General features: G+C 36.5%; 1 protein-coding gene across 7 annotated transcripts in view; it reads right to left on the bottom strand.

The window, feature by feature from the left end:
• The window catches only part of prkchb (protein kinase C, eta, b), a 220,532-nt gene that overhangs the window by 11,582 nt on the left and 183,032 nt on the right, over positions 1-25,918 (bottom strand). For all 7 annotated transcript variants that reach the window (XM_087297007.1, XM_087297004.1, XM_087297006.1 and 4 more), the window contains 9 exons: positions 21,051-21,114; positions 20,468-20,618; positions 20,108-20,142; positions 19,897-19,976; positions 19,685-19,814; positions 17,000-17,130; positions 16,732-16,878; positions 14,811-14,984; positions 10,803-10,957 (listed from right to left, as the gene is read on the bottom strand). In XM_087297007.1, coding sequence (XP_087153133.1) covers positions 10,803-10,957; positions 14,811-14,984; positions 16,732-16,878; positions 17,000-17,130; positions 19,685-19,814; positions 19,897-19,976; positions 20,108-20,142; positions 20,468-20,523 — 908 coding nt within the window. In that variant the 5' untranslated portion in view covers positions 20,524-20,618; positions 21,051-21,114. The remainder of the gene's footprint in view (positions 1-10,802; positions 10,958-14,810; positions 14,985-16,731; positions 16,879-16,999; positions 17,131-19,684; positions 19,815-19,896; positions 19,977-20,107; positions 20,143-20,467; positions 20,619-21,050; positions 21,115-25,918) is intronic.

Here is a 25,918-nt window from a genome sequence, read left to right on the forward strand (position 1 = left end):
ACAACCCAGTACTGGGAAACACACACATTCACAGTCACACTCACACACTACAGCCAAATTTGTTTACCCAATTCACTTATACCGCATGTCTTTGAATTGTGGGAGAAACCGGAGCACCTGGAGGAAACCCCCGCCAACACAGGGAAAACATGCAAACTCCACACAGAAATGCCAACTGGCCCAGACTGGACTCGAACCAGTGACATTCTTGCTATGAGGTGACAGTGCTAACCACTGAGCCACCATCAATATTTATTTTAAATATTAGAAAATTTACAATAAAATGTTTTCAAAGCCAAATAAATTTTGAGTTTAATCTTAACAAAAAATTTAAATGAAAGCGATAGTTCACCCAAAGATGAAAATTCCATCCTCATTTACTAACTTTTGATGAATAAACTTTGATTTTCTTTTTTTCTGCTGAACACAAAAGAAAATATTTTGAACAATGTAGAAAACCAGCAACCGTTAACTTCCGGTTTACAACAATCTTCAAAATATATAGTATTTTGTGTTTAGTAAAAAAAGCTCATAAAAGTTTTAAACCAGTTGGGGTATACAATACCTGACACCAGTCTTGTCGCCTATCTAAGTCTAAAGAACAACAAATAATTACTTGACTTCTAGTTGATCATTTGGTATAAGATGTGGCTTTTATGAAAAGCAGAGGCCTCTAGATTATGCTTATTTTACCAAAATAAAATATGATCATTCCTTGATTTTTAATTAATTAGGACAGTAATGTCTGACTTTGTTTAGAAAAAAGTCTTGTCACTTAACAGAAATAATGTACAGTATAGATTATAAAGTCATGGTGACTCCCATGAGCTTGGAGGACTGCATTGATACATCTCTGCAATGACTCAGATAACTGATTAATAAAGTCATCTGAAATGGCAAAGAAAGCGTTCTTGAAGGACTTGAGTTCATCAAAATTCCATAGATTCATCTTTAATGCCTCCTCCATTTTACCCCAGACATGCTCTATAATGTTCAAGTCTGATGACTGGGCTGGCCAATCTTAAAGCGCCTTGACCTTCTTTTTTTCAGGCACTATGATGTGGAGGCTGAAGTATGAGAAGAAGCTCCATCTTGCTGAAGTATTTGCCCTTTCCTGTGGTTTGAAATGTAATGGGCAACACAAATGTCTTGATACCTCGGGCTGTTGATGCTCCCATCCACTTTGCAGATCTCTTGCACGACCCCCATACTGAATGTAATCTCAAACCATGAATTTTCCTTCACCAAACTTGACTGATTTCTATGAGAATCTTGGGTCTATGCAGGTTCCAATAGGTCTTCCGCAGTATTTGTGAGGATTGGGATGCAGTTCAACAAATGATTCATTTGAAAAATCACCTTCTGCAATTTTTCCAAATGATCAACAAGTAGTCAAGTTGTTTTATTTTGATGCTGGGATCAACGACAAGACTTTTGTCAGGTAGAGTGTAACAACTATAAAAGCATATCAATAATTTTAAAATAGCACAAGGTTTAACCAAGCAGACATGTTTTTCTTACACCTTCACTATATTGTCTATATAGATAAATTAACAAAAAATAATAATTTTTAAATGTCATTACTTTTTTATAAGACTTTGACTAATTATAAATATTACAGATTATAATTCCACTAAAATAAAAAATAACTGTTAAAATAGATTAAAGATTAAAATGATAAACATTAATAAATGCTTTAAATTGGCTAAATATTTTACAAAATGCTTCCTCTGCACTCGTTTTTGCATAACAGGTGTTAAAACTCCAAGTTACCAGTCATCGTTTACTGATAACGCAGTCTGTGATGTCACAAAACAAAAATGCAAGCAAAACAGAGCAAACACATGACACTGAAAAACAAACAGGGTAAACCGAGTTCAACAGGCTTTAACACACAATGACAAAATGAGTATGTAGAGCAAACGCTTACACGTGACCCAAGGGTGTAAAGTGATGAGCATGATAAGAGCCTGTCATCAGAGAAGCAGAGGCAGCACTGATCCAGTGGAAAAGAGAACGACGGACAGTAAATTGGATGAACAGCTTCTTGTGGCCCAGGAAATTTCATTAGAACACAATTAACAGAGGACACATTGAGAGGTGACCTCTTTACTTAATAGCTAGTTGTTAAAAGTGCGTGACTGTGCTGCATTACCCAGTAAACAACAAAGAGCGGAGTGTCTTAAACACGCTTGTCACTTCGTCACTCGTTACTTCATTCAGCCAGGGTGTAATTACATCAGTTTATGAGCAGCACTGGAGCTCATTCATATAAAGGTGTACAGTATTTCCCCAGTTTTGCACATATAAACAAGTAAAGAAATGTAAAAGAATCACATTGGTTAATGGAAGCAATAGAGGTGTAACTACACATTTGTAGGGATTTTCTTTTTTTCCCTTCTTTCTTTCTTTGTTCATAAGACACTATGGTGCAGTATTGACTGTTCTGTATTACTAACATGAACTAAGTATGTACAATCTTGTGCAACATTTAGCAGCATTATTGAAATCCAAAGTAGTGCTATAGCTGACATTAGGTCACGCACATTATTCCATGGCCTGTCAATTCTTGATTCCGATTGGCTGGTGTGAATGCACAGGAAGTTCCAGTTAGTTTTGATATCAGATCAAAATAAGTGAAGTTACTCAAACTAATTTTGAGAGGAGCATGTCATATGATTAATTGCGGCTGGTCTCTCATATATAATCATTAGTAAGCCACTCGGATAATTCCAAACTTACTATAAATAGCCCGACTAGCATTACTGTCTTATCTTCGTTTTTTTGAAGAATCGCCTCATCCACCCCATTTCCCCCTTTCCTCCTTTATTAGAGGGAGCTCTCGAGAACTACCTGATCTCGTACCCCCTTAAGCCTGGTTTATGCTTCTGCGTTGAGTGATCGCTGTGACCAACGGTGCCTGTCTTGCGCGTTGTTGTGCATTTATCCCTCTGCGTGCTGTTTATATTGCTCTGCAATAACACTTCCAAAACGCAAGCTGGCGGTGTGGTTTTTATGTTCCTCTGTGTCGAGTTTCTTAGCGGGTGTTTTGTTTTTTCTGAACGTTACCTTAACATAGAAATAGCTAAAACTCACTAATTTTGAGGCTGGAACCGGCAGACGTGCAACAATTTTGATCATAGGGTAAACACAAAACAAAACTTTCCATCTGGACTTTCTGTATGGGACTGTACACTTGTAAACACTTGCTCCAACGGGTTTGTGCGACAATCTGTCCAGCCCACACTCGTTAGCAATACCAAGTTGTCCAATCACAGAGCTTGGACTGTTTTTATTATCAAGCAATATCTAAGTGTGTACTCTTGAAATGTGCTTCCCCCAATCATAGGCTGGTTCTCAATTCCAAGAATGCAGAGAACGGACTGCGTTCTTTTAGAGATTGTTCTTGCTAGCTACTTCGAAAAAACGAACTCGGGAGACCACACAAATACAGAACTCGTCCTTTGAGAAATGAGATTCTGCGTTCCTCCTGATGGTCACATGACCCTTACACACTTTTAATGGAAAACAATACAAATAAAACAGATCTTAATATGAATTTCAGCAAAAAAACAACATTAATGTGTTTATGCCTTGATTGAGATTTACATGTTAATGTTTACTTTCACCGTCTCATTTAGGGAAACTCCTGAGAAAAATAAGTTATATCTCTAAACTTGAATAATAAACAGGTATAAAATGCTGCACTTCCCACTTTCTTTATTTAGCCGCAATGACTTCTGGGAGTTCTCGAGCAAGTTTTGTGCTCAATTCTGCATCGACGCATCCTCAAAATTAGGAACACATCTGGGAACTTTCACGCGTGCTCCATTCTTACGGTCTTGAATAATGGAACTAACTTTGGCAGTTGATGATGACGTTACATGAGAAAACAAAGACACAAGATCGCTGAAGAACTCATATAGAGGAAAACAGCCATACTGTAGAAGTAGTAACTATTGTGACAGTAACTCAGTGGCAGTTCCTGGAGCCTTCATTTTTTGTGTGTAGTCTCAACACATAACATGTGCTTCACCAGGGAGCTGACTGAGATTAATGTGCAAATATGGTCATAAGAATTTGCCAAGAGGTATAACTTACAGGTTACTATGATCTATTAGATATGCCAGTGTCATTTACAGTACATAAACACATAGAACTTTGTGCATGGTCTCGCTATCTGCCTATACGCCTAAATATGAATGAATCAAAGAGATTAAATCTAGACCAGGAGACCAGAAGATTTATTGCTATAACTGATGAAAATTTGCTTAAATATTGCCCTCTAAAGCTCATCATCAAGTTTGTTTGTGCATTACTTGAAAATGGTATGACTAATCAAATTTCTTTGTAAGGTTTTCTGCAGTTACACACTAAACTTTATTTTCATGTGTCAAGAGGATCCACATGCAGTTTATTAAACAAAGGTCTAAACAGACAGGTCAAATCAGGAGCTCAGTCAAAAGTTAGAGAACAGCAAGATTTGTTTTTTAATTATTTCTAAAGAAGTCTCATCAAACCTGAATTTTTTTGATCCAAAGTACAGCAAGAACAATCAATTATTTTTACAGTTTACAATAAGCCATTTATATTTTAATATATTTTAATTGACGTTTTTCCATTGATTTCAATGCTGAATATTTGGCATCATTAATTCACAAATTTTTAGTTACATAATTCTTTAGAAATCATTTTAATATGATTTGCTCTTGATGAAATGTTTATTAGTATTATTTATTAGAAGTTTTTCAGGATTTTTTGATGATGAGAAATACCCAAAGATCAATATTTATCTAAAATAAAAACTTTTTTTTTAATTATACATCAAAAACTTGGAGTCATCAACAAATCAGCATAATATAATGATCAGTAATGGATTCTGTGACAATTAAAAACTAAGTAGCTACCGCTAAATACAAAAAAGCATTTCAATGTAATCTTATAAAGGGATTGTCCGCTCAATACATTTATTAATTTTTATCTTAAATATCTTCATGAATGTTTTTGAAGCATCAGACTTTCAATGAAGGGACAGAAATATGATTTGAGAGATTTACCTAACAACATAAAAAGTGCTTCGATTAATAATATCTTTACTCATTTTCCAAAGAAGAGCAGGTTTCTTATGAGTTTAGAATGACATGAAGACAGAATTTCCCATTTTAGGATGATCTAATCCTGCACTTCACTCTTTCTGCTCTCCACAAACAGAAACATGCAAAGACTCACGCTCGCAGTGTCGGAAGGTTGGCACTGGCAAAAAATAACAGCGTGGCAGACTTACCAGCCTACCCAAAACAGGGCAACCGGCCCAAATCTGCAGCTGGAGAACCAAAAAAAACCATTACAGAGCCTTCAAAATGAAAATCTCTGCAGAAACGATTAATGACGTAACTGCTTGCTTTCTTCTCAATAAAAGACTTTTGCAAAAGTTTAAAACAACAGTCTTAAAATACAAAATTAAAGGTTTAGCATTTAATTGAAAGTAAAACACTGCAGGTGAAAGGGAAAAGGTAATAAACTAATAGTTTTCAATTCCTCCACAGTTGATTGACGATTACATTAAGAACTGCTATTATTTTGCTTATTATAAGTTTTTTTTAATGTTTTGTTTAAATATACAAATTATTATACATTATTTAATTAAATAGTTGCCAAAATCAAAACAAAATTACATAAAAATGAAGAAAAAAAAATCTGTCTTTTATTTTATTAATTTGTTTGACACGTCACTCCAGATTCACAGATCCAGATTCGGCTTAGTCCCTTATTAGTCAGGGGTTGCCACAGTAGAAAGAACCGCCGACTATTCCGGCATATGCTTTACGCAGTGGATGCCCTTCCTGCCGCAACCCAGTGTTGGAAAAAACCCATACATGCCTATATTCACACACACAGTCAATTTAGTTCATCCAATTCACCTATAGTGCTTGTCTTTAGACTGCGAGGGAACCACAGAACCCAGAGGACACCCAGGTGAACAAGGGAAGAACTCCACACAAAATGGCCAACTGGTCTAGCCAGGACTCGAACCAACAACCTTCTTGCTGTGAGGCGACAGTGCTAACCACTGAGCCACCATGCTACCTTGTGACATGCTGAAAAATATTCATTTGTAGAATATATTTTATAATCAGACAACTTATGTATAAACAAATCCTGTAAGAATATAGTTATGAATAAAATTATTATGAAGTTATAAGTTACACACACACACACACGCACACACACACACACAAAAGTGTTTTTGCCTGCAGTGTTTCGGCTTAAAAAGAAATCAAGTAGAAAACCTCATCAGTTACTGTTTGATGCCCTTATGTAATTTAGGAGCAGTCTGAGGGGTCAATAAACACTCAGCAATTGCAATTTTCTCCAAGCCTCTGGGCACAACAAGCTGAACAGCGACCAAAACACTAAAGTCATTAATGAACTGCCGGTGTCCGTCATGCGGTGTCCGATGTTTTAAAATGAACTCAGTACAGCTTAGATTAGATTAGAGCAGAGCCAGATTACACAGCATTACTGCAGCATCTAATATAAGACCAGGGGTAACTAAGGTAAAGAGAAGAGGAACAGACCTCTCATGACTCAGAGGTCAATGAATCTCCGTTCTGATAGATTAGAGAGTTGTGGTCATTTAGAAGTGGTAAAAAGGCAAAAATCAGCATGACGGAAAAATCAGTAACATTTTATACACAAATCCCTGTTGGTATGCACTTTGTAACAGTCATGTGATAAAATCAGAGCGGTGCACAGGCCTCTCTCTTTCTTCCACACTCGTGTCTTTCTGAGTAAACATCTTATGTAATAAAAGCTGCAGTGCATGCTGGGCAAAACCGTGACAAGATGTCAGCACAAGGGCAAAAGAGTTCCTACAGTCCTCTTGCACTACAACACTGCCACGTTCCCTGGGACGTTTTTAATAATTTATATAAATATAAATATCATATATTTATCTAGATAGAGAGAGATTTTTCGAGATAAAAAACATTTATTTTTATCAATAAGTATAGTTGAATAAGAACTAGTATTCATTCATTCATTTTCTTTCCGGCTTAGTCCCTTTATTAATCTGGGGTCACCACAGTGGAATAAACCGCCAACTTATCCAGCACATGTTTTACGCAGCGGATGCCCTTACAGCTGCAACACATCACTGGGAAACATCCATACACACTCATTCACACACATTAAGACGGACAATTTAGCTTACCCAATTCACCTGTACCACATGTTTTTTTTTTTGACTTGTGGGGGAAACCGGAGCACCTGGAGGTGCGAACCTAAAGGTGCGAACCCACGCAAACACGGGGAAAACAATCAAACTCCACACAGAAAAGCCAAGAACTAATATATTTAGATTTCTTTTATTTTTTACTTTTTGATTTTGTGACTAATTAGTATGAATTCATCCGATCTAATTCATACAATTTAGTATGATTTGCTCATCGCCCATTGACGGTTGGGGTTAGGGGTGGTGTTGTGTTGGGTGCCACGCCTCCTTTTTAAAATCGTACATTTTTGTATGACTGAACTCGTACAAATTTGTACAAATTAGCCACTAAACTGACAAAGCTTAAAATACTTACGTTTCCATGTGAGATCAGGCTGATATTTTTGTATCATTGATTATTCATTCATTTTTCTTTTTGGCTTAGTCCCTTTTTTAATCAGAGGTTGCCACAGTGGAACGAACCACCAACTTATCCAGCATGTTTTACGCAGCGGATGCCATTCCAGCCACAACCCAAGACTGGGAAATGCCCATATAGACTTGCATTCACATACATACACTATGGCCAGTTTAGCTTATTCAATTCACCTATAACACATGTCTTTGGGGAAACCGGAGCACCCAGATCAGACCAGGCAGCAACCTTCTTGCTGTGAGGCAATCGTACTACAAACTGCGCCACTTTGACGCCGTGTCATTGATTTTTAATGCAAAATACAATTTGATTTTACATATTTATTTTTACAATTTAGTTAATGTGTCAGTGTATAATATATTTCAACTTATACTCTTGTTTTTACAACTTAGTTTAACAAAGTAACATTTATAGATATTTAAAAACACTGAATGAACTATTCAACTGAAAATTTAATAGTCGTGTGTAACTGAATAAACTAATATTCAAGTTTTTTAAAGCCCCATAATGTAAAATCCCACAGCCACAATTTAATTCAAAATGTCATTTTCATAATACATAGTTTATGATGTGTATTTTTTATAATTTATTTATCCGTTTTTTTTTTGTCAAGAAAAATTGAATGCTAGAGCTATATCAGGACTAGTACTCATCTGGAAGGTACAAACTAAAAGTGCAAGATGGGCAATCATCATTCATTCTACAGTAACGGCTTCAGGTTTCAGAGATTTGACATGCTCCAAGAATAGCAACCAAATGTTAGAAAACTTGATCGCTGAACCTCAAAGACTATATTTAACTTTTTGTAATTTAACAAAAATAAGGCATCTTTAATCCATTTAGTATAGGATGGGGTTTGAGTATCTATATATATTTTAAGTGTTATTACAAAAAACATAAACAACTACTAAATAAACAAACAAACAAACAAATAAATAAATAAATAAATGTAATTTATTAAGTACTAAAAAACAATTACTTAAAAAAGTTACATGTAATAATAATATTAATCATAATAATAAAAAGAAGATAAATATAATTGGGGTCTTACTTTAAGGACCTGTTTTTTTTTATTGTGTTTTACTTAAAAATGAAAAAATAAAATTAATAATTTTACTCCAAAAACCACTGCCGTGTCCACAAATCTCATAAAACAGAAACAAAAAAATGATCTAATATAAATATGTGTACTAAGCTGAATAAATAATATCCATCATTTTACCCTTCGCTAAGCCACACCCGAAAACCTCCCCACACAGTAATTTTGGCTTAGCAACCGTAGCTATGTGCAGTGTTTTTGTCCGTCTTTTAGAGATTTAGTCATTGGTGACGATGTTATATCAGGTTAGTGTCTCCTTTTATATTTAATCTCTATGAGGCTTTTTGGCTAAAAAAATAGAAACCATGGCTTAATTTGTTATTATTAAATTATTTTCAAAATTCACCTTTCCTGCTGTGCATGAACTAAGCTGTTGAATGGTCAGCGTATGAGGCAGCTAGCCTAAACTAGCTTTAATTTTGATTAAAAAAAAATTCTAATTGGTTGCGTATTATGTCGTGAATATACTCCTATAGTGCATACTGCAGTCCGTTTTTGTCTGGCTTTCTCTGATATCTCACCTGTTCGTGCCAGGCATGAAAGCTTGACAGGTGTAACAACAATAACTAAGGAGGGTGGGGCATAACGAAGGGTCAATTAAATGCCACGGACAGGCACACAAAACTTTTTTTAGACTTCGAAATCTTACTAAATCTGACTAATGTGGTAATGGCCTCTTTGCACAGCTAGTGTTTTTCAGCCAATGATGAACTTCTGGTGAAAGCTTATGTGACTTTTTTTTAATTTCACAAGGTTCCTTTAACAGCATAGGTGTTGTAATGTCATTAAAATACATTAAGTTAAATAGACTTAAGCATTCATTTAGTTGTTCAAGTGCAAAACAGGATGAAACACTGCGTAACGGCTAGCACCATCAGGATCAGCAGGCTAGCACAGAAATTCCATTGAAAATACTGGGGTAAAATAAACGGTCATATTTAAAAGCCATAACGGGGAAAATTGCTTCTTGTCCAGTCTGAGACCCATTTTGTTTCATATATCTAACTTTTTTAAGGAAATCAGACTTAAATGTGGCTATTTTACAATAGAAAGACAGATCAATTAAAGCGCTGAGGCTGGCTGACTGAAATTAAAAGTCTGTGTGCATATACCTTATTCTGATGAAATGACAAAATTAGAAAATCTTCCTAATTTTATTTCCCAGGACTCCTTATCCATTTTTGCATTAGCCTCACTTCCCAGAAGCATCTTAATAGCCCTAAAATAGTTAGCTCTAAAGCCCAATAAAACCAAAAGGAAAGGTGAGTGTGGCTGTAAAGAGGGCCATTCAATAGTAAAGACGTCAGGAGGTCAGCAAAGTTCGCCAGCATTCCTGAAAGGCCCCGCAGGGCAGCTCGTAAATGCTACCAGTCTCATTTGAATAGGAAAGCAGCTTGCCTGGCCTGCTCTGTTTATTTTTGGGGCTTGGCCTGGCTTTATCGCTAGGGTGAGCGAACAGCTTATTCAGGTATAGGCAAAGGTCATGAGATTACAGCCAGGAAGAGCACAATGTCCCGGCTTGGAAAAGAGGAAGACTGTAAGCCCGGGGCGGAGACTGTCTGTAAATCCAGACTAACTGTGTCAGGACATGCGCAGAGCAGATTTCACAGGCATGTTCAAGCAAACCACTGAAGGCAGTGTTGCTGGGGTGTGAAAATCTGCTGTCATTTTAGATGAACATGAGGTGCATTTAAACTGTGGGAAGGCATTTTAGCCAGGACAGCAAGATCAAACTTTAAAGCAAAGATGCTTCAATATACGAAGACCAAACAAGAAACAGCAAATGTGTGATATGAAAGGGTTACTTCACCCAAAAAATTAAAATGTATTTTTCATGTCTCAAACCTTTTTTTTTGTTGGACACAAAAGAAGATATTTTGAAGAATGTATCAGGAAAAATACCATGAGGCTTTTCAACATTTTTCAAAATATCCTCTTTTCTGTTTAATAAAAGAAAGAAACTCAAATACGTTTGAAACAAGTGCAGGTAGAGTAAATAAGTAAATCATTTTTGGGGTGAACTGTCCCTTAAACAGGACCCAGAGACACGTCACCTGTAGATGATGCCTTTGGAATGAAGAAACTTGAGGGCTGAAGTGACTTCGGCAGCATAAAACTGGGCTCGTGGCTCATCGAACCGCCTGCACTTCTGGATGTGAAACATGAGGTCGCCACCATTCACAAACTCCATGACGAAGAATAACCGCTCCTGAGAAATGCAAAGCACACATTTGAATACACATACACATGTTAAACACACAAGAATAATTTGGTAACTGTGTAATATGCATTCTATAATATTGTGATGTTATATATATAAGCAAAACATACTAAATTATTTAATACAAATTTATAATAAAGATAATAAATACAAGCATATCTACATACAGGGATAAGCAATCTGAATTAAATTCAAATAAATAATCCAAATTTGATTAAAAAAAATTTAATACATGAATACATTCATTTATATATATATATATATATATATATATATATATATATATATATATATATATATATATAAAAAAACATTTTCAGCATCATTACTCCAGTCTTCAGGATCACACAATCTTTCAGAAATCGTTCTAAAAGGGTTCATTTGTTTTTTTTGAGAAATATTTACAATATTTTATAAAGGTTAAACTAAATAACAGTTGTGCTACTTAACATTTTTCTCTTTGAATATACAGTTAAAAAGCAATACTTATTTGAAATATGTTTGCAATATAAGCATGAGTCAGGAGACATAAACGGTGTAAGCCAACACAAATCTTGCATCACTTCCCATTGCATTCCTCCCACACTTTCACTGTACAGACATGCAGACTTTCAGCTTTGGCTTGCAGAGGATTTTTCTCAGCAGAAAGTGAATGCTAAACCTCACTTTACTGACCAACCGGCTCCATCTACTGTTTATATGTAGGCATCGCAATGGTTTACACTTTGTTTACTGGCTTTTGTTGATTTCCAGGGGGAATAACAGTATTAGCTCTTTTCTGTCTAAACCAGGGGTGTCCAAACTTGGTCCTGGAGGGCCAGTGTCCAGAAGAGTTTGGCTCCAACCCTAATCAAACACACCTAATCAAGCTCTTGTGTGTCCAAACTCCATGAATGAGTTTGGACACCTCTGGTCTAAGCTATATGCTTCCCACCATATTCCTGTACAAAATAAACATCTCAACTCTCATACACGTCAACACATATTTACATTAATTTTATGAAATGTTTAGGTTTTTGTTTAAAACACAACTATATAGAATAATTAGCTAACTCTCATAAAGTCTAGTTGACGGTTGATTTTACTATAAAAAATTCTATCCAGCGGCATTGCTAGTCGAAAGGGATAAGCTACAAACATGTTCATTTGGACAGAGTGATTAACTAAGGAGTAGTGAATCTTAGGTATTTTATTAAGACAATCGATTTATAATTTGATGCTAACTGACATAGCATGTTACAGTAGAATATAGCTATACAGTAATATGCTAGGTGCATTAACTCACTGTTCTTTAACTTTTACAGAAACTGATGTGACTGGCTATTTCATATCTAGATAAATATGTCTAGATATCTATATCATATCTAGAAAGATACATTTTTACACATATGATACATGTAGGTGTGTAAAGATACAAATGTACCTTGTAAAGAAGAAAGTTGTGTGGGATCACCAACTTCCAGTAGCTCAGTGGTGATGTTACTCACCTCTGATGCCAGAGACCCGGGTTCTATCCCAGACCCTGACAAGAGTGGATCATGTGTATATGTATAGAATGTATCATATGTGTGTAAATGTAAAGGGTGTGTGCATATGTATGGAGTGTATTGTGTGTGTATATGTATAAAATATATCATTTATGCATTATGCATAACGCATTTACTAACATGAACTAATCATGAACAACACATGTTCAACATTTATTAATCATAATTGAACATTTAATAATGCGCTATTAACATCCAAGTCCATGCTTGTTAACATTAGTTAATGCACCATGAGTTAACATGAACTAACAATGAACTACCGTACTTTCATTAACTAACGTTAACTAACGTGAACAAATACAGTAGTAAATGTATTGTTCATTGTTTGTTCATGTTAGTAAATGCCTTAATTAACATTAACTGAACTGAATTTAAAAACTGAACTACCCTGATCCAGTTACTATGACCATTTTTGTGAAGCTGCTTTGACACAATCTACATTTTAAAAGCGCTATACAAATAAAGCTGAATTGAATTGAATTAACTAAAGAACCTTATTGTAAAGTGTGACCCAAAAAGATAGTAAAAGTTAATTTACTATTAGTGTGAACCTACACTGGTCTCACGGTTCAGTTAAGATTATCATGCCATTGATTCGGTTCAATTTGATATTGGGTGCATCACAGTGCATTAACAATGCTTTTTATACATAATTTAAAAAATCACAACACAAGAAAAAATGCGATTAAAATCTATAAGTATATTTAAACATGAATTAGTTTACCAAGAGTCTATTGTTGAATTTTTGAAAATTTCCAAAGCATTTTCCCAAAATATGTGTCAAAATACAATTTGTCCCCCAAAATCACTCCATTTGCTGAAACACAAAAAAGCTGTGGCCAAATTAAGACTCAAAATTACCCCAGAATGGATGAAAACATCCCCAACAGCACATAAGGGTTAACATCTCACAATCTCTTGCGCATAAAAAAAATGATTAATAAGCTGAAATGTTGTAAATAGTGATGCCTTCTTTAAAGAGGTCCTGACCAGGTAGCATTTAATATTCTTAATTTGACTGTTTCTGTATTGTCAGCAGCATTTCTTTTTGTCACCCACAGGTGAGACTTTCACAAAAACAATTTGTTTTGGAAGACGGAAGATAAAAACCCAAGGCATTTCAGGAATTACATACATTTCTGGAATGATGTCAATGGGGTTTTTACGAAAATGCACTGTGTTTCCTGGTCAAGTGAGGGGAAATAGAGTTTCTATATTCAACAAGACATGTTTTTCCTGGTTTGTCAGTCATTGTGACAACAGTGTTGTTGACAGAACTGAATATCCACAGCTACGTAGTCCAGAGCTCACGCACGCTATAGATGATCTAACCCATAACAAGTTACCTAATGAAACGATGAACAAAGTTCACCCGCGATTGAATTCTTATGATTGACAGTTACTCTACTGAAGCCCAAAACACTTTCTAAACCATTTCTAGATTCTTCTGTTGTTCAAGGAATGCATCTACTGAGGATTAATTTATGTAATGAAGAATTAAACTTTACTTGATCAAAGATAAATATACTCTGTAAGAACATTAGAATTTTTGGACACTACAAAGGACACTATAAAATTAACTCTATTTACAACACCGTGATGACTTGTTTAACGTTAAATGGTTAATGTTTTGATTTTTTAAAACATATTGGTACATTTATAAACCTGTACTTTATCATATATTATAAGTATATTAGAGTATTTTGCAGACAGTAAATTTATTATTGATGTATTATCAGTCTCGCACTACTTTTCTCCTATTTTTGAAAGTCGTGAAAACACTATCGTATTCTTCTATTATTATTCGAGCAAATAAGAGTAGGAAAATGTTAATTTTGTTTAACCGCAAAATAACAGAAGTTCATAAAAAACCTAGAAAAATCTAAATAACAAAAATCTAATTCAAAATGTTAGCCAATAGCATGTAAAAAAAAACTAAATTAAAACCTTTATTTTTCATATTAACGTAATACAGTGAGCCTTATTTTACAATTTTACTTAGAGGTTTACTATTTTACTCAAACTGTAACCTCCAGAACTGAAAACTCTTCCTGTCACATCAAAATGTGGGAAATTCCAAGTATCTACATCTTCAGAACTAATTACAACCTTGCAAAAGTCCCTACTTGTACCACCTGACTGCTGCAGATTTACAGAGGACATAAACAGTTTTGGGCAGGAACATCACGAGTGGTCATCTTTGAATTACAGTAATTAGAACATGGCCTTAATGCTGCATTCCTCAATCAAAACTAACTAAGTTAGCTGCTACTTAGCTCACAGTGCACTCTTACCGTAGTCTGAAAGCAGTAGTAGAGCTGTGTGAGAAACGGATGCTGGTGGGCCAGAGTCAGCACTCTCTTCTCAGTCATGGTTGCTTCGACATCGTCTTCTTGCAATATGACATCTTTCTTTAGCATTTTCACAGCAAAGACCCTGTGGTCACTTTTTAGACGAGCCAACATCACCTACACACACAAACACACACACACACACACACACACACACACACACACACACACACACACACACACACACACACACACACAGTTATTGCAATCTTTGTAATTTGATTAAAAAATGATGAATGAAACACTACTAAAATGGTCTTTCTTAAATTTAGAAATTCAACTAAAAATACAATTTTCTGTGAGTTTACTCACACTCAGGCCATCCAATCAAGATGTACAGTAGTTGACTTTTTATTTTTTTAATTAAAACTAAAAGATTTTTAGCTGAAATTATTTTCCTTAGTGATCAAAAATGCAAGAGAACAGCTACTTGTACATTGAGAGTAAAAAAACATCTACTGGCAATACCAAAAAAATAAATAACCGCAGCTCTTGAACATAGAGGAACAGAGTTCATATAAGGAACTCTGTTCCTCTAAAATCTGTGTGAGTCAGAAGATGCTGAGACTTTTATTTCAGTATGTATTTCCAACTAAGAGTGTGCATGTGCATGCTGGCAGTTAGCTCTCTGTAAGTCTCACATTATCGCCCACTGAAGCTAAGCAGTACCTGGATGGGAGACCACATGGGAAAGCTTGGATGCTGCTGGAAGTGGTGCTAGTAAGAGCAGCAGGAGGTGCTCAAATTGTGGTCAGTGTGGGTCCTAACACCCCGTATATTGATGTGGTCATTATGGATGAGTTATTATCATTAAAGCATGGGGCTAACTTTTTGCCTTTGTAGAAAACTAATGGTCACTAGTTTAAGGATTATAAGTACAACTGAAACAGAGATTGATGATGAAACTAATTATTGACAGCTATTTTTACCATTTTAATAATCATTAAAAGCATTTTGGCGACGCGTTGGCGCTGTAGTAGGTAGTGGTGTCGCCTCACTGCATAAAGTTCGCTGATTCGAGCCTTGGCTGGGTCAGTTGGCGTTTCTTTGTGGAGTTTGTATGTTCTCCCCGCGTTTGCGTGGGTTTCCTCCTGGTGCTTCGGTTTCCCCCACAGTCCAAAGACATGCGGTACAGGTGATTTTGGCAGGTTAAATTGTCCGTAGTGTATAAGAGTGAATGAGTGTGTATGGATATTTCCCAGAGATGGGTTGTGTCTCGAAGGGCATTCGCTGCGTAAAACATATGCTGGATAAATTGGCGGTTCATTCCACTGTGGCGACCCCAGATTAATAAAGGGACTAAGCCAAAAAGAAAATGAATGAATGAATGAATAATAGCATATTTAATCACAGCTAACCTGCTATTTTTGTTCAGACCATGGACTGGATCTTTTTTTTATGCAGTTGTTGCAATATTTAAATACAACATATTTTCCAGTTCGTGTCTGCTATAGGGTTTATTTTAAGGGCTGAATAGATTTTAAATGTTAAAATAGTCTCTACTGGGTTGAGAATCACTGCTCTAGACTTTTGTAAACCCACTAAGGACAATTTGCAAATTACAGGTAGTGATATAAATACTTACTACACAAATGTATTGTTTTACTTTATAAAGCAATGTGTTATCAGGAAAAACGGGTATGAAAACACCAACAGCCGTTGACTTGCATTTTTGGATAACCAAGGACCACAGTTTCTACTAAACAACTCTTTAATGTTCTTCAGAAGAAAACAAAATTAATTTGCTGCTGTTCTATGGATTGTCAAACAACAACAGTAAATTAACAACAATCTTTCATTTTGGGTGAACTATCTCTTTAAGAGTGAGACTTGCCAATAATCTACCAATACCAATCTGTCTCACCTTGCCAAAGCTTCCTTTCCCCAGCACCTGCAAGAAACTGAAATCTTCCAGGCAAACTTTTACAGCCTCCTCATCTGACTCCTCCTCAGTTGTCTCTATGCTAGTAGTGGAGCTCTGACTCCTTACACTTGACATGTGCAGCGAACCCTGTTAAAAACACAAAGAAATGCACTCAAATGCAAATCTGATACTGTCTTTAACAGAAAATAAATGTAAATGTAAAAAAACCAAGTGTTTTCTAATAAGATTTTTAAGATGGTGACACTACCTGAGACTTTCGTTTGGAGATTGTGTTGAGCAGTCCAATCTCTGACAGTTTGCTGGCCAGCTCAGCATTGTCCACTCCACAATTAGGTGCGACATTTTGTTCACAGCGTTTGTGGATGTTCATCTTACAAACTGCATAATTACACACAAAACAGATTTGTCCATGTGTTTTCATGTACATTCTGGATTAACATATAAAAATGCTGAATAAACTCAATTGTGGTATATTTTTAGAAGATGGAAAGATATGCAATTTGCATTGGAAACACAATTATCAAATAAATTCCATATTTCACAACAAAAATCTCATGTGACTTTTCTCAACAGATCGTGAGATTGGATAACTGGATTAAGCAGAAGGCTGATCTCAAAGCATTCAATCACAAATGTTTTATGGGTCTATATACACAACAACATTTTCAACTAACAATGCAAAACCTTTTAATGTCTATTGGCAGTTTGCTTACACATTAAGTGTTTATGCCTGAATAGGAAAAATAATAAAAAATTTTTCTTTTTTTATAAGAAAGGGATTCCATTATTGTTTCTTGATTAACTACAATAACAAGATTTTGTTCAACCTTCCATTGCATTTTCAGTTTATATTTGCCTAATACATTGTATAATATACACTCACTGGCCACTTTATTAGGTACACCTTACTAGTACCAAGTTGGAGCCTGTTTTGCCTTCAGAACTACCTTAAACCTTTGTGGCATAGATTCAACAAGGTACTGGAAATATTTTGGTCTATATTCACATGATAGCATCATACACTTGCTTCAGATTTGTCGGCTGCACATCCATGAGGGGATTGTCCTTTCCATTACATCCCAAAGGTGCTCTATCAGATTTAGATCTGGTGACTGTGGAAAACATTTGAGTACAGTGAACTCATTGTCATGTTCAAGTAAGCAGTCTGAGATGATTCGCGCTTTATGACATGGTCCGTTGTCCTGCTTGAAGTAGCCATCAGAAAATGGGTACACTGGGATAGGGATATGGATAGACATGGTCAGCAACAACCCTCAAGTAGGCTGTGGCGTTGACATGATGCTTAATTGGTACTAATGGGCATAAAGTGTGCCAAGACAATATTCCCCACACCATTACACCACCACGACCAGCTTGAATCGTTGATACTAGGCAAGATGGATCCATGCTTTTATGTTGTTGATGCCAAATTCTGACCCTACCATTGGAATGTTGCAGCAGAAATTGAGACTTATCAGACCAGGCAACGTTTTTTCAATCGTCTATTGTCCAGTTTGAGCCTGAGCAAACTGTAGCCTCAGTTTCCTGTTCTTAGCTAACTGAAGTGGCACCTTTTGTGGTCTTCTGCTGCTGTAGCACATCTGCCTCAAGGTTGGATGTGTTGTGCGTTAAGAGATGCTCTTCTGCATACCTCGGTTGTAACTAGTGGTTATTTGAGTAACTGTTGCCTTCCTATCTGCTCAAACCCGTCAGGCCATTCTCCGCTGACCTCTGGCATCAACAAGGCATTTGCGCTCCCAGAGAATTGCCGCTCACTGGATAATTTCTCTTTTTCGGACAATTCTCTGTAAACCCTAGAGATGGTTGTGTGTAAAAATCCCAGTAGATCTGCAGTTTTTGAAATACTTAGACCAGCCTGTCTGGCACCAACAACCATGCCACGTTCAAAGTCACTTAAATTCCTTTCTACCCCATTCTGATGCTCGGTTTGAACTGCAGCAGATCATCTTGACCACGTCTATATGCCTAAATGCATAGAGTTGCTGCCATGTAATTGGCTGATTAGAGATTTGCATTAACAAGTAGTTGGACAGGTGAGTGTATATTATTCATATCAGTCTTGTACAAACTTTTTTGTACAGTAGTGTTTTTAAATGTGCTTTATAAATGGATTGACTTGACAATATCCATCCATAAGAACTTGACAACTAAAACAACAATCATGGATTACAGGATAGAAATACACAAAGACAGATAGGGTTTGTGTTTAGAATGACATTGCCAACTACTTGTGTGGTATGCATAATGCAGGATCTGTGTGAATGGAAACTGCTTTAACAAATAATTTTCCACATTTAGTAAAAGTATTTTAGCTGCTCTAAAATGCCCTAAAGGTGCTGTAGAATGAAAATCTGGATATACTAGAGTCTAGGCATAGCTGAATAATAAGAGTTTAGTACATGGAAATGACATACGATGAACACAATTTTTTCCTCATACTCAGGCAAATTCCTGTTGAAAAACAGGGCAATAGGAACAAAACCCTGACTCTTTTTGAGATTACTACAAGTTTATCTAAGCTTGTACTAAACATACTATTTAGGTGAAAATGAGTGAAGCAGAGAGATTAAAGGAGCACTTCCGTTAACAGAGATTCTCTTTACTACATAATTAAATGTATTACATCTTTAAATACAATTATTCCTGTTTTATTATAACCAGCTAGTTCTAAACATATGTCCACCTCTGAAAAAACTGGGTTCACGTCAGTTCGAAACACTGATAACATTTTCGCTAATGAAGTGTAATGAAATGAGAGTGGTTCCTATTTGTTTATGAGCCTATTATTTATGCATTAAACCATTTATGCAAGTTGAATTTGGAACCATACGTGACAACATCATAATTTAGCAACAAAGGAGCTGTGTTCACATACACTCCATTATGTCGAGTTAATATATAGTGTGCTTACTCTTGCAGTGGAGCCCTTGTTTCACCAGCCCGTATAGTAGAGATCCACAGTGGTTACAGTATGTGGGAACTTTGTAGTTGTGCTCTTTGAACTGGTGCGGTAAGTTGATGCTGAAGCCTTGTCTTTGGCCCTATACATATAATGATATGCATATAAACTTGATCCACTTTGTCATCACACATGCATTCACAGACACAGAAACAAACTCATACCTCATTTGCATCTTTCCTCATTCGTGGACACTCAGTAACAACCAAGGCATGGCACCTCTTATGGACCACACATGTACAAACTAGTAAAAAATAATGAATAATGTGAATGATACTCAAGAATAATAAGCCATCAATGCAAATGTTACAATCACTTGTGTGATCAGTATGTTAAAACACATGGGGAAATGATTAGCAGTAAACATATACTCACCTTGACACTGATAACCTTGCTTTCCAATAACACCCCTGGGGAAAGATTATACATATGTTTATGACTAAATTGCAAACCATATACTGATTAACAATGCTGATATTTTAAAGAGATAGTCCACCTAAAAATAAAACAAATATCCACACTGTTCACTCTCACACTCAATTGGTACTTTTATTTCACTTTTCTTAATTTCATTAACACAAAAACAGTTAGCAACCTGCACCCATTGACATCCATAGAAGGAACAAAAATACTATGGAAGTCAATGACTGCTGCTTTCCAGTAATCGTCAGCATATCTTCCTTTGTATTCATCACTTTAAATCTGTTTTTTTGTTTAAAAACTACCAAATCTTACCAAATGAAGTTTTTGCAATGGTAGCAAAACGTGGGCTGGGGGAGGAAGGTTGCCATAAACTTATGTCCGTAGATTTGGTGGACCTTTCTTCTTTTCAAAACCTTTTTCCTTACAAACTCTTTATGGGTTTTCACAATATTCACAGCTTCATCTGAAAATGATGACAACACCCGTTGAGCACAGTTAAAATGCTAATAAAAGTAACGTTAAGGTTAAAACAAATGGGTTATTACTAAGCTAAAGCAAGTGGCTGGTTTAATGAAATGCTCGTGAGGAAATGAAATGCTGGTTTATGATTTGAATAGAATAAAACTAAATGCAGAACTAATAGCATTCATCAAAAATGCAACACATGTTTAAAGAGACTTGAACTACACATTTCTTTTATTAGATAGTTTAACACTCTAGATCCCATTTATAACATAACAAAATGTATATAATATGCAAATGCATGTCATACACAGAACAAGCAGTCAGGTTAAATATACTACAATTAAATAATTATATTTATGCATAAAGAACAGTATAAAAATACATATTGAATTACATTAAAATATAGACATAGTTAATGTAAGCGGCTCACCATCTGTAAAGGAGCCGGTGAGAGTGATGAATATATACACACTTCCCTCTGGTTCCAGATTGACCTGGAAGAGAACATACCCAGTTAGACATAGTGTACTACATAAACTTCAGCAGTTAAAAGCACAGTATGAGGTTTTCGCCACTAGAGGGCGTGTATTCACAATAAACAAAGGTATAGTTTGATAACTCTGTGACTGAGTGTGGAATCATGGGAATTGTCATCTTCATTACTGTACATTCAATGGAAATTCTGTCTGAAATTGTGTTCATGGATGAGCTAAAGTGTTCAAAACTGATTATCCAACACAATCTTATGGCAATTAGTAACTTTTTGATCTAGTTGCTAATTTGTACGATCTAATTCGTACAATTTAGTACAATTTGCTCATCCCCTAATGACGGTTAGGTTAAGGGGCAGGGTTGGGTGCCAGGCCTCCTTTTTAAAATTGGACATTTTTGTTGGACTGAACTTGTACGAAATTGTATGATTTAGCCACTACAATAACAAAACGAAAAGTAGTTATGTTTTCCTATGAGATCAGGCTGGATTATCAAGGTAGTATGAAGCAAAAAAAGGCTGAGAGCCAAAGAAAAAAAAAACTAGAACACTGAATTCATGACAGACAAGCTCAATGCAGCACAAAAGCAGCAGAGCTTTTATTATGCCACTATAGGGTTGCATTATACTGGAATTGGCTACCAATCGATACTGGAATTTTAAAAACATCCATTTTCCGCTGACATTTGAGTGCTACTGAGCACGTTCTTAAACATCGCTGATTTGCGATTCACAAGCTCAACAGAAATGACTGTGATTGGCCGTGAAGCTCATCAGTTCACCGAACTCACAGCTGTTTACTGAGTGTAACCATAAAAACAGGGACAGTGGAGAGTTTTAAAGCAGGGATTCATCAGTAGATCGCTAGTATGTCGGCTTACAGACAAACCAGCTGATCGACATGACTCTAAAACACTTCAGTGTCCCTGTATACAGGCTTCTGCATCTTGCTTATATACACTATGAACAGCAGCTACACTAATTATTCTCTTTATCCTTTATTTTCACCTGGGGATACTCATCCCGAGGTCCTCAGATTATGCAGAGTCACTGATTGGATCCAAGACCAGCGACGAGATGATCCCAAGGTTTCCATATCCGGGATCAGGCCATATCCTGAGCTGCTGCTGCGCTGATGGTCATGGGGAGTGGAGAACATGAGTCTGATTCCAGCGACGCTCCAGGGACAGACGAGTCTTCGATGAGGCCAGCTTCCAGCCTCCACCACGGTGACTGAAGCTCTGCACAAGACTTTTGGCCAGCGGAATAATTAAAATGGTCGTGCCCAACTGAGTCTGGTTCTCTCAAGGTTTTTTTCTTCACTCTCCTATCAGGTGAAGTTTTTTTTCCCTCTCCGCTGTCGCCACTGGCTTGCATGGTTCAGGATTGGTAGAGCTACGCATCGATGAATTTGCTCTTCAGTGTTTGAACTCTCAGTAATGATTTTAAATCACACTGAACTGAGCTAAACTGAACTGAACTGAACTTAAACACTAAAACTGAACTACACTGTTCCAGTTACTATGACCATTTATGTGAAGCTGCTTTGACACAATCTACATTGTAAAAGCGCTATGCAAATATAGCTGAATTGAATTGAACTGTATCTGTGATTACACTCCGTGGGAAGTTCAGTGAACTGATGACCGTCACGGCCATGTTGAGCACGTTGAGCACATGGACACAATGGCAAATCAGCTCTGTTTAAGAACGCGTTCAGTACCGCTCAAATGTTAGTGGGAAATGGACGTTTTTAAAACTCTTTGCCACAGTCCAACAAACATCCTTCGAAACATTTGGGGTAATGTAAGTTCATAAGTCAGCAAAATATATAACACTGTTCTAGCGTCACTTGGATATTTTAATAAACAAATCTTACAAATTGTGCATTTAACTGAAATTACACAAGATATTGGCTGCCATATGAGTATCAGATGATTAATTATCATTCATTCATTCATTCATTCATTCATTCATTCAATCAATCAAACACCCATACACTCTCACATGCATATACATACACTACAGCCGATTTAGCTTATTCTATTCACCTATAGTGTATGGCTTTGGATTGTGGGGGAAACCAGAGCACTTGGAGGAAACCCATGCAAACATGACGAGAACATGTAAACTCCATACAGATATGCCAACTGACCCACCTGGGGCTCGAACCAGCAACTTTCTTTCTGTGAGGCGATTGTGCTACCAACTGCGCCACCGTGCTGCCTTGATTAATTATAATAATTTTTTAAACATTAGTTATTGTTTGTGTTGTTATGTGAATAATTTTCTTTCGTGAAAATATTTAGCCTGATTTATTAAAGGGGTGGTCCACTACAATATCATATTTTAAACTTTAGTTGATGTGTAATGTAACTGTGAACATAAACCGCATCTCTGAATGTAAAATGTTCAAAGTTCAATACAAAAAGAGACCTTGTCTTTTATAGAGTTAGCTTAGCAAAGCCTACAATGAACGAATTTTGGGGACTACAAAGCTACTGCGCAGCTAAGGGGCGTGGCCAGAGGTGCTGTAATGTTACAACAGAGGGAGAAAATGCCGTCCTGCTATTTCCACAGAGTTTTTTCTGTTTCTGGATTTAGGCTTCTAAAGGACACAACACAGAGACAGAAGCGCTTACAGTTCAATATTAATTATGTTCCAGAGAATTATAAAATACATAGCAAGCATGATATGACAAAACACAGCTGCAGAATCTCTCCAGAAAATTGATCATGACATGTACAGTGTCTGGCCTTAACGTTATTTTGTAGCAAAGATTTAAACAATGGGAAATGCTGTTCGCCACCGCTAACGATTTATCTACAAATTCATATTTACTAGTCAAACAGCTGTAAACACACACACACACACATTTTTCACCAGCGTGTGCGTGTCTCTCTTTAGGCAGCTTTTCTGTGCGTTTTACATCTCAGATAATGAACTCGCAAAAGATATTGTACGATGATTGATATTTCTTACACAGGCATATTCCGAATATATGTGAAAGACGTTGTGTAACGCGTTGAGTTAAAAAATACAGGAGAGCTCGTCTAACTCAAGTAGCAGCAGAAAAATAAATCAAGGCTCACACAGGTCGCATCCCACATCTTGTGCTTTATTCTCCTGTCAGTGTCACTGTAAATTGCAGAAAATAATTTAATCTGAGCATCAGAGAAAAAGAAAAATAAACATCGGGCCTGCGCACATGCGCTTCTCTTCTTACACGCATCTACAGACAGTTAACACATACATACACACACACATAGACAATCGCACACAATGGCAAACTCTATTAAAGGAGCCGCACCCCATTTTCACTCGTTACAGACACTTGTCAGATGTTATTTTAGAGAGCGGGCATGAGATTGACTGATTGTTTACATAAAACGCGCGTGCTTGTACAGGCGTGACGTGGAGCTGATCCGCGAATCGCATGCACATTATGACACATGACCAATCAGAGTCACTTAAGGGCGGGCCTTTCAGAGGAACTAGGAAATATGACAGTCGTTTTCATGTTAGCTGAGTAGCTGTGTATACAAAGTAAAATTTATGAAAGTCAAACATGAGCACACATTGCTCTGCATCTTATTAACACAACCAAGCCTTGAAATTACATTCTGGACCACCCCTTTAAAGTCACAAAAATAATGGATTATTTTAGACTTTGATTAGCTCCACCCTCTTGTTTCTCCATGTGTTTAAATACTTGTGTCTGCCTTAGAGCTTTGCGTGGTGTTGTCCTTTTTGGCTGTTCTGTGTTCTCATTTTCTTGCCTTGTTTTTTCCTCATCATCATCATGTCCCATTAATGTCTCCATAATAGTCTAACTTCTTTAATCAGTAATAATATCATGATAGCCTGCACACGCATACATTTTAAATATTTAAAGAGGCTCTATTCAAAAGCAATTTGTGGGGTTTGTTATTCCCCAGCAGGTCAATCAAAACTCAAAAAATACACAATACAAAAAATATATCTCATAGTTTGTGAAGTTTATTTATAAACTAACTTAGAGAGTAGCATACTTGTTATGCTTAGATTGATCAAGGCTGGTCCCGCAATAGCCTACAATTGATTCACCACTCAGATAACTCACTATAAATAACCAGAGTTTCTTATCTTAGTATCTTCGTCTTCATCTCAGTATCCCCCCAAACACACCCACCCACCTCTATTCCCCCTCCTTTCTAGATGGGTGACACAGCAGCCCGGTGATTAGCACTGTTGCTTCACAGCAAGAATGTCTCTGGTTAAAGTCCCTACTAAACCAGTCGACATTTCTGTGCTCAGGTTTCTATTCCCCCCGTGCTTGCGTGGGTTTTCTCTGGTTCTCTGGTACGCAACCCAAGTAAACTGAACATACCAAACTAACATCAAAGTCAAGCTCTAAGCAAGCCGTATATCTCGCCTTAGCCATCCCATATCTGTCATTAGTCAGAAATAAGTAAGGGGAGTTTATCGAGATCTACCTAAGCTCAAACTCCCCTCATGCCCTAACAGGAGGTAGCCCAGGGCTCGAGGATCTTATAAGCTCAGGGCTCTTTCCTGGGACAGCATGCCAAGCAAGCTTACTACCAATCATCAGCTAAGTGTGAACTCTTGAAACTCTTTTCAAAAAGCACCAAATGTTCCCATAACCTGACAATGTACTACAACCCTTATACTGAAGATGACACATGAACTAAAAAAGGAAATGTTGGATGCGGCTATATTTTGACATGCTTCAAATCAAACTACTTTTAATAAAAGAAAAATACTGTAAACTCTTTGGCGCATATATGAATTATGACTGATTGATTTA

This window comes from Danio rerio, chromosome 20 (genome assembly GCF_052040795.2).
Source record: "Danio rerio strain M-AB ecotype USA chromosome 20, GRCz13ab, whole genome shotgun sequence".
NCBI classification, from domain to species: domain Eukaryota; kingdom Metazoa; phylum Chordata; class Actinopteri; order Cypriniformes; family Danionidae; genus Danio; species Danio rerio.